The sequence below is a fragment of the Triturus cristatus genome, chromosome 6, assembly GCF_964204655.1.
Source record: "Triturus cristatus chromosome 6, aTriCri1.1, whole genome shotgun sequence".
Taxonomy (NCBI): domain Eukaryota; kingdom Metazoa; phylum Chordata; class Amphibia; order Caudata; family Salamandridae; genus Triturus; species Triturus cristatus.
In genome coordinates, this window is record NC_140589.1 from 858,593,644 (window position 1) to 858,607,170 (window position 13,527).

General features: G+C 43.5%; 1 protein-coding gene across 1 annotated transcript in view; it reads left to right on the top strand.

Moving 5' to 3' along the window:
• Positions 1-13,527, top strand: part of LOC146817966 (uncharacterized) — a 737,869-nt gene that overhangs the window by 283,901 nt on the left and 440,441 nt on the right. Inside the window, exon 4 of the mRNA XM_085611444.1 lies at positions 1,348-1,461. Within this exon, the coding sequence (XP_085467570.1) occupies positions 1,348-1,461 (114 nt within the window). The remainder of the gene's footprint in view (positions 1-1,347; positions 1,462-13,527) is intronic.

Here is a 13,527-nt window from a genome sequence, read left to right on the forward strand (position 1 = left end):
TGCCTGTGCTTGAAATGTCATTGTAGCTTAAACGTTATTGATGTAGTCGGAGCTTGAAGGATATATGCCTTGGGAATGATAGTTCTGCTGTTGTGAAAGCACTGTTAACTGTGTCTGTAAGGTCGTTTTGCCCCTATAGATAGCTATGGGGCACCAAGATACAACTTGTGAGCCCTATGCCACCTAAGGAGGGATAGCTCTGCTCTGTAAGGCCTGAGTCAATTGCTATTGGGCCACTGTGAATTTGTGAGTTCATTCCTTTAAAGTGCTGGGAAGAATGCTTTATTTTTGGTTCCAGAGCCATGATTGACTAGGTACCTGGGACATAAAAGGAGGAGATGTAGCCTAGCGGCCAGAGGTGCTGACTTAGGAGGTAGAAAACCAAGTTCAACTCCTGGCCTTGGCTCCTTACCCTGTCATTCTGGGTAAAAAAAGACTTAGGGCCCGAATACGAGTTGGTTGGAGCCTGCACCGCGCTCCCACACTGCCAAATATGGCCACCGCCTGCCCACCAGATTGTGAGTTTCCTCTTGGTCTGGCAGGCGTTCCCACGGAAGTGCCTATTAGAAAGGCACCGTAATGGGAACGCCAAAGCCCGTTCCTGCACGGCATGGACTGTGCAGTCTATGCTGTGCAGGAAAGGGGGTGCATGCACACAGGGGCACCCCATGTGCCACCTGCATGTATCCTCAGGCCCAGAGGCGACAGGGGACCTGGAGGGCCCCCTAGTTTCCTCACCCCCAGCATTTTCATGGTGTGAGCACAGCCATGAGACCGCTGGTGGTGAGTAAGCTCATAATGTGCTTGGCGGTGCTGCAGCAGGACGTTCAAGCATATTGGGGCCTCAGACCACCGTGACACTTCCCAGGATTGTGGCTCCCCGGCAGATGCGGCTTTCCTATGGCAGTCCGACTGCCGTAGTCATAATACAGAGGTCGGACAGTCGGTGCGGCGGTCCCCAACTGCCACTGCCCCTCCACCATGGGTATGGAGGTCCAATGGACCGCCAAACTCGTAATTAAGCCCTCAATCTCCCCATGCCTTAAAAAAGTCTTATGATATCTCATTCCTTTAGCACTAGCTCTAACGTCTTTAGACCAAGTCCTCAGTATATATAACAGCAAAAATACATGAAGCGAAAAACAGATTGCAGCCTCTATCATACTCTGTCTAGCCTTGCAAAATTAAACTAGATGTATTTCTTGTAAAGCAATACATTGGTCACATCTCTTTTAGTATCTGAAACATAATTTTCCACATTTGCATAATGGAATTAAATTGGGTGACAGTGTTGTAGTCTAGGATAACCCCTTGAAACATTTTTTTTTCCCATTTGTGTGTTTTCAGGTGACCAAGAAACAGAGAAAGAAAAGCAGACAAAACAAACGCAGAGAAGGGTTCCAAGACTTGCCATTTATTGAAGATGGAGAGAACGATTCAAAAATATCCGAAAGGGAAGAAGTATGTTCTAAATTAGGAGGTTCTTGTTAGAAAATTGTCTATCATTGACATGTATAAGGTGAATGTGAAATAACCTTTCAGTTCTTATTGGCGGATGCTGTTCTTTAAAAATGAGTAAAAGTTTCACAGTTGCTGCCATGTAAGCCACTGTTTTGTTTGCAAAGCTATCAAAGATGGATTCCATGTGAAAATAAAGAATGTAAAAACAAGAAAGTAACTAGCACAACCAAAAAAGACCAAAACCACTATTGCAACTTGTTATTTATATAAAGGAAAGGCAGTAAGGGTATAGGACAGTCACACTAGTACTCATCAGTATTTATTTATTAACTGAACACAGACACTCAACTGTTTGTGATTCAACCGCCACTGAACCACTCAAAGAAAGCCTCTTAACACCTACAGAACAGGAGCATCTATTATCCAAATATATATTCGCTTTGATAGTAAAGAGCTATGTCATAATCGCTTTTGTACTTTACCTACTTTTACATTTCCATTATTGAGAAAAAAATTGATATACATCACATATATAAATCATTTGACCAAAATCATGTGAACTTTCATTAGTGATACACAGGAGTTGCGTAATGTTGATGTAACATACCTTGATGTATTTATTTTCTTCTGTAGATGCAAACAATCAGCCCAGCCAACGCGTTTCGTCCTTGCGGACTTCATAAGGGCTGATTTTAAAAAAATAGATATACAAAACATTTTGTGATCAGATATATATATATATATATATATATATATATATATATATACACACACACACACACACTTACAATCGTTACTCATCCACATCAGTTCCATGCATTAATGAACAAATAATCAATATAAACCGACTGCGACTCCATCTACATAACCTCATCATATAAACATTTTTTTTTTTAAAGGTCAAAAAATCTACATTAAGCAATTGTAGAAAAGATTTTGATATATGTTGAAGACAAAACTTCAACCAATATACTTTCAAGGGGTTTCTATATAATGAATAATTCCTTGAATAAACATCAAATAAAATAGCTTGACTGAATCCATGAACTGCAGATCGATTTGTCATGTTTGGTTGATCACCACACGTTTATAAATCAAATTTTATCACTTATTTTCTCCAGAATACCCCCAATATCAAATAGTTAAGATTTTTGCGAGATTCAATAAAGTTGGAATTAGAGGATATAACAAAAGTAATAGTGCTATAAACAGCACCTATCAATAGTTGATCAATTTTCACAGCCACAAATAGTTCATACTCATTTTCCTAAAAACTCACTTGTTAGTCAATGCTCTGAACCAGGAGTAACTTCTCTAGCTGAGCCTGGCGTTGATAATGAATCAAACCCAGACGATAGTCTGTATTGAATATAAAACATAACGGTTTAGGATCCCCACAAAATTATTTTAATCAAATTGTAATCCTGAAATATATTAGCCACTTAAATCCAAAGTACGTCCTCAATTCTTTTTGTGTTCAACTCCACTGTATATTTTTTAGACCTCTTTCCGCCAAATTGAAAAGAAATTAATTTTTGGGCAACTAAAACAAAAGCATATTTGTTTCAAAGTGAACAAAGACCAGTCTACAACATCGATTGATTGAATGATATGCATCTCATTCTACCTACACAGCCATTATAGCCTGATACTATTCATCACTGTATTGTAAATAACGAAAAGACAGGAAACTATTTTTGTATCTTCCCTAAGTAATCCAAAAAGAACCTTGATGTCTCAAATAAGTGCAAGGCAGCATGACTTTTTACAAAAACCATTAACCACTGACAACCTATAAGCTACACTCAATATTTATCAGTATTTAACTAATGTACAACCTCATATTTTTACAATGCGTCTCTGACTTGGAAATAAAAGACATTATCAATAATCCCAACCGCCATTCCATCCTATGCTAACTTCAAGCACAATAGTTCTCGAGCACTTACTTGTATTTTACTTGCATATATTCAAAAGACAACTACCATATACCTGGTTCCGAGTGTGAATAAAGCGAGGCATTCAATCATCTTTTAAAGCCTGTTCTTTAGCCAATGAGAGATTCATGATTATAGATAAGTCAATCAGTGCTTGTGTAATTAAGAGAGTCTTATTGATGTTTCCACTCTGGTCTGCCGCACTCTTCTATCTATCAAATGTTAGCTACTAATCTCTATTGAGTTCATCTTAACCCTATTTAAAACCAACGCAACTAATTGGTCAATTTACGGACCAATTATACACATAGTAACAGGTTTGTTTATCTTGATGGTGGCTAGTTTAGATATCACATCTAAGTTGTACCAAATGAGTGCGAAAATCACACTTCGCTCTACCATACCAATTAATCCATCATGTGATTAATAATGTACTTTCCCAATCTATCAAGTCTACATTATACTGAATACGTGCAAAATTTACACTTTGGTCCGATACACCCATCCAGTGCTTGCTATTCAAGTCCACAGCACTTCCCTTAACCCTACAATGATACAAAGCTTCCAATTGGTCAGTGATTTCAATTAGCCAATGATCACAGAGCTCAGAACAAGTTTCAAACTCGACAGTATCTACATTATACTGAATGCGTATGAAGTTTACACACTGGTCTGACACACACATCCGCCTATCCGGTGTTTGCTATTCAAGTCCGCAGCACTTCTCTTAACCCTACAATGATACAAAGCTTCCGATTGGCCAGTGAATTAGCCAATGATCAACGAACTCGGAACAAGTTTCACAACTCGACAGTGTCTACATTATACTGAATACGTGCGATGTTTACACACTGGTCCGACAGACCCATCCTCCTATCCCGAGCTTGTTTTTCAAGTCTGCTGCACTTTCCTTGGCCCTACCCAAATTCTAAGCTTCCAGTTGGACAGTGAATTCGCCAATAATCACATTTCATGTGACCAAGAAATAGAGAAAGAAAAGCAGACAAAACAAACGCAGAGAAGGGTTCCAAGACTTGCCATTTCTTGAACATGGAGTCAAAAATGTCCAAAAGGGAAGAAGTACGTTCGGAGGGTCTTGTTAGAAAATTGTCTATCGTTGACAGGTATAACGTAAATGTTAAAGAACCTTTCAGTTCTTTTGGGCGGCAGCAGAACAAATCAAAACATTCACCCCCAGTCAAGAGATCTGGGTTAAATCCATCATTCTTTTGCTCACCATGCCACCCCAGTTTAGACCCGGCCATATGCAAATCAGTCTTGACCCTGTGCCTCATGGGAACAATCCAGCCCGAACTGCCAAGCCAGGTCCTCCCTGGACCGGAAACAAGCATCCTAGGACAGGTTTCGTGGTTTCACCCCTCTTCAGCCATGATAGCTTGATTCCAGTGGCACAGTGAGCCCAGGACCCACGTCTGGGCATCCCTGGCGCACTTAGGGCGAGAAAGCAAAAGACGCACAATTGATGGACGGAATGCAGAACATTTCAAAACATTCACCCCCAGACAAGAGATCTGGGTTAAATCCATCATTCTTTTGCTCACCATGCAACCCCAGTTTAGACCTGGCCATATGCAAATCAGTCTTAACCCTGTGCCTCATGGGAATAGTCCAGCCCGAACTGCCAAGCCAGGTCCTCCCTGGACCGGAAACAAGCATCTTAGGACCGGTTTCGGGGTTTCACCCCTCTTCAGCCAGGATAGCTTGATTCCAGTGGCACAGTGAGCCCAGGACCCACATCTGGGCATACCTGGCGCACTTAGGGCGAGAAAGCAAAAGACACACAATTGATGGACGGAATGCAGAACAAATCAAAACATTCACCCCCAGTCAAGAGATCTGGGTTAAATCCATCATTCTTTTGCTCACCATGCCACCCCAGATTAGACCTGGCCATATGCAAATCAGTCTTGACCCTGTGCCTCATGGGAACAGTCCAGCCCGAACTGCCAAGCCAGGTCCTCCCTGGACCGGAAACAAGCATCCTAGGTCCGGTTTCGGGGTTTCACCCCTCTTCAGCCAGGATAGCTTGATTCCAGTGGCACAGTGAGCCCAGGACCCACGTCTGGGCATACCTGGCGCACTTAGGGCGAGAAAACAAAAGACACACAATTGATGGACGGAATGCAGAACAAATCAAAACATTCACCTCCAGTCAAGAGATCTGGGTTAAATCCATCATTCTTTTGCTCACCATGCCACCCCAGTTTAGACCTGGCCATATGCAAATCAGTCTTATCCCTGTGCCTCATGGGAACAGTCCAGTCCGAACTGCCAAGCCAGGTCCTCCCTGGACCGGAAACAAGCATCCTAGGACTGGTTTTGGGGTTTCACCCTAATAGTCAGATGGGACCAAGAGTAGGCATATATTAGGAAGAACAAAGGTCCCATATATGTAGGATAGGTGCAATATCACAATTTTCACAATCAAGAAATTTGAATTATGCGTGTATACAGGAAAATAAAAACAATTTATTTTCAATGAATTAGAAGCAAAATTAATACGAAAAGGGTGAGTGAGCAAACTGTGACGGGGTAAAAGGAAATCAGCCGATTTCCTTACCACAGACAAGTGACTTAAAAAGTGACTTTTTAGACTGTGTGGAAATATAGATAAACAAAGTCACAATTAATTAGCATCTGATACTCAATAATACGATACAAATTGTAGTGTTAGACGTGTGTCGACAACGTTTCGATCCCTAAGAGATAGAGGGATCTCATCAGGACAAGGCGATGGAACGGGCGCCTGGGAAGTTAGCAATGATCACGGTAGAGGGAATAAGCAAGGTAGAAGTGATGGCCGTCGGGCGGTAGGTAGCTGTAAAACCGTGGCGTAGGATAACGCAAACGATTAGCGTCCAGGGACCAGAAGATGCGGGTATCCCATCCGGGATATCTATCCTGGAACTCAGTAGGGCGGGGAGTGGCACCTGCGTGGAGTGAATGGAGGCAGCACGATGTGGTAGGTTGGATCCCAGCCGGGATCAGGGTGGGAAAATTCCACGTTGGGTAAATAACGGTGCCTCGATGGGTGAGATGAACGGTCCGATGGAACTCGCATTGTAGTTGCAACAGTGGCGTCAGGTCACATGGAAGAATTGTAGCCAGTGAACAAGTCCAAAAGCCAACAAAAACAGGTCAGAAGAAATGGGAGGAAGAAGACAAAATGTTTGGGGATGACTCTGCAAAAAGGGCCAGATCCAACACAACTGTTTTAATTAACATTCAATGTGTTGGCAGAAGTATAACTCGACTAGAAGGGAAAATGCCCACCTGCTGATGGCTCTCCTCCACACCTAGCTCCCTTGGGGACTAGGAGGGTGATACTGAGTGTGACACTGTACTCCCAGTGTAGGGCAATATACACACATACTCCCAGTCACTTGTACCACAGTGGATGCCCCAACCCACTGTGATTTGACGTATATCACCATCTTACTGGAAAAATTGATTACAGAACATGTGAAGTTAGAAAAGTTGCTGTTATCCTGTGGGCAGAATTTAAATGAAAGATGGTGGTGGCACCTAGATTCATTATGTGTTTGGTATGCTGCCTATTTGTGTTCTACGGACCCTGATGATAAAATGGGCAAGAAAGTTAAAAACTAGGCATGGGACACAAATCCACTGAGGGTGAACACAGCAAAAATATATGTTGTACAGAATTAGGCGGCCTACATCTCCTGTGCGTTATTTTCTTTTATAAGGAGCACTACTTGTCCTTATTTGCCTTTCACTTCTGTTTAAACCTCGAAACTCTAGTCTGTCAATTCATAGAAAGATGCTAGGTGGTGTGCTCACGGGCCCTGCTATTCAGTATGGCAGTAGAAACTTTCCTGTGATGCCAACAACCCCATCCAGGAAGCGAATAAAACAATATGGGACTTGATTTATAAATTGCTAAAACTTAACAACTCCTAGCATTTCATTGCTCCGCTCTAGCACAAGAAAGCAATTCCAACTGGCGACAGCATGACTGAGTGACTGAGTGGTGGGATCATGGGATTCTGACCATGGGCCACATGCTGGAAGATGAAAACTTGAAACCATTTAAGAACTCCAGAAAGAGTTTGGTACTCTCTAGGAAATACCTACAATTGATGCATTGTCTGTGCAGAATGTTATGTTATGTTAAAAGTTATTTATTGAGCGCACATACATCGGGCGGTTTCTTGGCGCTAAGTAGGGGCGGTTGCATTCACAAGACAGTGAGCTCAATTATATGCCTGGGAGAATAACCAAGTTTTGAGAAGTTTTCTGAACTGGGCATAAGAGGTGGCACAGGCCTCTATGTACTCTCAGGGTCTCCAATTCATGGTTATCTGAAGAGATAGTGTAATTTCAAAAGAGTCACTTCTGGAATCCATAGTGGTCTAATTGAAGAACTATACTCAAGGACGTTATAGAGAATTCTGATGGATAAACAGCAAATCAAACTAAAGAAAGGAAAAAAAATGATTGGGCACATTTACTGAGCACACAAAACAGAGGGATGAAAGAGGCATGCCTTAAGTTCAGTTCCTTTACAGTACTGCAAGACTTGCACTGGGCACCCAACAAGTTCCACATAGAAACTTACGACATGGCCCCCGGTCTGGAGATATGATGACCTAAATGAAGCCATTATACATATTTTGTGGTCATGCTCCTCATAAGCTGAATTCAGGAATGTTGTATGGTCTGGAAGGCAAGAAACAAAGGACCTGGCTTGGACCCTCTTCCCAGGGGCGGCCGGCACAGGTAAGCGCGGTGCGGCAGGGCACGGCGGGGGGGAGTCGACAGATGACGGAATAGGTATTATTTATTTATTTAATTATACCAGCTCCTTGCAAATCGTAGTTCCACTCTGGAACAACAAAATAATTCTAATTGGCAACAGCATGACTGAGTGGACTGAGTGGTGGGATCACGGGATTCTGACCATGGGCCACATGCTGGAAGATGAAAACTTGAAACCATTTAAGAACTCCAGAAAGAGTTTGGTACTCTCTAGGAAATACCTACAATTGACGCATTGTCTGTGCAGAATCCTTGACACAGGGCTCTATGTACTCTCAGGGTCTCCAATTCATGGTTATCTGAACAGATAGTGTAATTTCAAAGGAGTGCCTTCTGGAATCCATAGTGGTCTAATTAAAGAACTATATACTCAAGGACGTTATAGAGAATACTGATGGATAAACTGCAAATCATACTAAAGAAAGGACAGAAAATGATTAGGCACGTTTACTGAGCACACAAAACAGAGGCATGAGAGAGGCACGCCTTAAGTTCAGTTCCTTTACAGTACTGCAAGACTTGCACTGGGCACCCAACAAGTTCCACATAGAAACTTACGTCATGGCCCCCGGTCTGGAGATATGATCACCTAAATGAAGCCCTTATACATATTTTGTGGTCATGCTCCTCATAAGCTGAATTCAGGAATGTTGTATGGTCTGGAAGGCAAGAAACAAAGGACCTGGCTTTGACCCTCTTCCCAGGGGCGGCCGGCACAGGTAAGCGCGGTGCGGCAGGGCACGGCGGGGGGGAGTCGACAGATGACGGAATAGGTATTATTTATTTATTTAATTATACCAGCTCCTTGCAAATCGTAGTTTCACTCTGGAACAACAAAATAATTCTAATTGGCAACAGCATGACTGAGTGGACTGAGTGGTGGGATCACGGGATTCTGACCATGGGCCACATGCTGGAAGATGAAAACTTGAAACCATTTAAGAACTCCAGAAAGAGTTTGGTACTCTCTAGGAAATACCTACAATTGACGCATTGTCTGTGCAGAATCCTTGACACAGGGCTCTATGTACTCTCAGGGTCTCCAATTCATGGTTATCTGAACAGATAGTGTAATTTCAAAGGAGTGCCTTCTGGAATCCATAGTGGTCTAATTAAAGAACTATATACTCAAGGACGTTATAGAGAATACTGATGGATAAACTGCAAATCATACTAAAGAAAGGACAGAAAATGATGAGGCACGTTTACTGAGCACACAAAACAGAGGCATGAGAGAGGCACGCCTTAAGTTCAGTTCCTTTACAGTACTGCAAGACTTGCACTGGGCACCCAACAAGTTCCACATAGAAACTTACGTCATGGCCCCCGGTCTGGAGATATGATGACCTAAATGAAGCCCTTATACATATTTTGTGGTCATGCTCCTCATAAGCTGAATTCAGGAATGTTGTATGGTCTGGAAGGCAAGAAACAAGGAACTATGCTGTAAACCGATACTCTGCACATACTAAAATATATACCGAGTAGTGCCCTCTCATCCTCCAATCAAAATGAGGAGCTATGCTGTAAACAGATACTCTGCACATATTAAACCATGTTCAGTTTATCTGTTTACAGCATGCATGTAACCCAATGCCACTGAGTCTGATGACTCCGTGACATCATGTCACAAGGCCACAATCATTCACAAGTAGTGTGTAACCACACCCTTTCCCAACTCGCCACAGGTAACGAGTTGGGAAAGAGTGATGCTTGCAGCTTGTGAAGGGACTGAGAAGCAGCCCCAGGAAATAGAGAGCGTATGCCCTAGACGCCCAGGACTGCTTGAAAATATGATGCTGCTGCTCGTCATCAAATGAAGGTCTCTTGAGACCCCCAAAGATTGCAGTCCAGGGCTGGTGCTAGGCTGCCCTTAACCTGCTCAGGGGGTTAAAAATTGTAATTGTTCTTAGCAATTACCATTCACATAACTTAGAAATCTGGGTGTGCGGGGCCCCAGCAGCCTCTACAACTGTGATACTCAAAGTACGGCCCAGGGGGCGCATGCGGCCCTCCTGACCTTTACATGCAGCCCCCTGGGCAGCAGCAGCACTGGGCTGCTGTTTACTTGACTCAGCACTAACATGACATTTTTTTTTTAATCTACAACAAGCACTTATTTAAAGGTTAATTGCAGTTAGGGAAAGGAAGTAACTAGGCCCTTAACTTTAGGAACACCTTGATTTTTTAAGACAGCAAACGCGTACAAATACGATAGTCTTTTAAAAATTCAAAACGTTTAGTTCATAGACCTGTAGAACCATTTCACCTTAGTAAATCAAATTGTAGCAGTGCAGTTAAAACATATTTTTGTTTAAGTGATGGTTTTCAAACATGAATTTAGAAACGTTCATGCCTCCCCCCTCCCACTCTGACAACAATGCCATTAGTGATTACATCCAAGCACAGGAGATGGTTTTGAACAGCATGCATTCTGAAGTCACCCTGCCTGCTTGATGACACGAAGCGCTGTAGATGAGTTGGTCAGTAATGAAGGAGAGGTCCTGAAAGGTATGAGAAAAGCAAAGCAGTTGATTGTTGGTGCCTGCTTTGGCCATGGATATTATGTAACACCCTGTGTATTAGCTTTTATTTACCACATATTTGTATTGTGTAACTTGTATTTATTGTTTAGTTACATTAAATGCAATGGAATATCACACATAAAAACAATGGTTCCCAAAAGACAGGTGCAGGACTTGCAACGTTCTGTGAAATAGAATTGAAGAGAACTTAGGGGTCATTACGATGGCGGGCGGACTTGAGTCCACCTGCCATCGTAGTAGAGATTGGGACCGCCCGCCCGTCATGCGGCGGTGTCGCTCTCCACATTACGATGCGACCGCCACTATGGTGGTCGCATCCAATAATTTAACATTGCGGCGGGTGCTGCTGGCTGCAGCACCCGCCGCAATGCTAAAAATGCATGTAGTGCATTTCCCTGCACTACGTGGCAGACACCATGTGGTGCCTGCCACTTCCTGCAGAGAAATGCAGGGGGGTACCATGGATACATCCTGTGCACCACCATCTCCCCCAACACAAGAGGGGCCCGCAACGGGCCCCCAAAACCAATCCCGCCAGCCTTTCCATGGCTGTTTCGCCACCATGCAAAGGCTGGCTACAGCCAGCATCATAATTTGGCGGACGGTGCCTGCTAGGCACCGCCACCATTTTTAGGCATGCTGACCTCTCCGCCAGGCAATCAGTAAGATTGCCTGTGGCTTAAGCATGGTGGGCGGTCTTTGCAACCGACACGGTCCAAAAGTGATCCCCCCCGCCATCGTAATTTAGCGGGGGGGAAAATTGCTGTCTGACAGCTGGCGGAGGGCCCTCCACAGCATGGCTGGCAGTGGCGGGCCTTCTGCCATCATAATTACCGCCTCAGTCTCTGAAATCTCTCTTTTGCTTTAACTTTGAAAGTCAGTGGGAAGGGACACAGCTTACCTAATGGCTGATTCTAAATAAGTAGGACAGCAAGAGCCACAGGGGCGGCTCCTCCACTAAGGCAGAGGAGTGTCGCCCCACTAGAGCCACTGGGGTGGCTCCTCTGCTAAGGCAGAGGAGCGTCACCCCACTGCCTTTCAGCATGGAAGAAAAGGAAAAATAAAATGATAATAACAAGATGTTATTATCATTTTATTTTTCTGTGCTGGGGCAGTTTTGTGGGGCATGGCTATGCTGCGCAGTCGGGAGGAGTTTTGGCACCCTCCTAAGTGCGCATGAATGTGCACTTTGCATATTCTCCACCCAGGCTGCATTACAGCCTGTGTGAAAAACACACACAGACTTCCATTCCCCATCTGAGTGCCAAACCAGAGCGATCGGACCAGCTTTGTGATTGGCTCACTGGAGCCTGGGTGCTTACCAATCACAACGCTGCAATGCAGCGTTGTGATTGGCTTAGGAGAGCTCCTGCTTCCTGCTTCCTGTTCCAACAGAAGCCAGGAAGAGGACGGAAGAGAGGTGGCAGCAGGCAGCCTGCCAGCCGGCAGGCAAGTAAGTGATTTTAATTTTTTTAATTTTATCCCCCCATTCTACCCCCTCTCCGCCCCACTACTGATTCACGGGAGCAGCCGCGACTGAAGAGCCAGGCCATTGTTTAGGGAGTCACATTTATGTTTTTTTGCTGCAGACTTAGCTAGTCACAGCTCCGGCAATTGAGCCCAGTTGAAAAGGATTCCTGTGGTAAAGATAGCATTCTGGAGATCTACCTGGGAGAAGATAGGAAAGGAAATTGGGTCTGGTACAGGCCCACAGATAGGTTACTCTCACCGTATCCCATTTAATTACTGCCAGTTCTTTCTTTGCAGACCAATCCTTTTGCAGTAGCAGCTCTGCCCATAACCAAGAGACTAATCTTTTTGTTTGGGGTACTTCTGATGCTCACGAGAACAAGAGGAAGAGCATCTGGCCAATCCAGACTTGCTGAGGCATGCACCTTGGTGAGCTTAGATTGAATTGTACCATTCATCTTCTCAGCCACTCCAGATGCTTCTGGATGGTAGCTACTACAGAATCTCTGTTTTATCCGGACAGCAGTGCACAATAATTTTAGGATCTCGTTTTTTAAATGAGTTCCTCTGTCTGTTTCAATAAAACTAGGCATGCCAAACCATGGTAATAACTCCCTCAACAGGAGTTTGGCCACAATCATGCTGTAACTTCTCCTAGTCAGATACGCCTCTACACATCTAAAAAAACAAGCAGACAATTGCAGGAATATATTTGAACGTATTATACACAGAATTTTGGATTATACCAATATTTCTTACATAATCTGACCATACTATCCCTGCCCACACCAGTCTGACCATGCAAGTAGCTTGACATACCCTGAAGCATAGAGTTTGGTAAAACATTCTGATAGCCTGAAGTAATCTAAATATTGTTATGGTTCCTCTTTAAAACCTGCCTTTCCTCAACTTTTCTTTTCATTGCATGGTACTACTTCATGTGGTTCTCTGAATTCACTCAATGTTGCCTGTACTGGATTCACTAAAAACAATTCACATCATATGTGTCATCAGTTTTAACATCAATTTCACATTGTTCTCATTCTTTTTTCTGTTTCTGCTCATTTGATTTGACAGTTAGAATTTCGAGAGTGCAATATTTGGCAACTTGCTCTGCACAGTGATTGCTGATGATGACCAGTCCTTTGAGCAATGCACTTACAGCTGACACCTCTCTTGGTTGCAAAATAGCCTCCAACAGTTTCAAAATGTATGACCCGTTTCGTATAATAGTACCAGAGGATGTCATGAATCCTCTTTGTGACCATAATTGTCCAAAGTCATGTACAACTGCAAATCCATGTTGGCAGTCT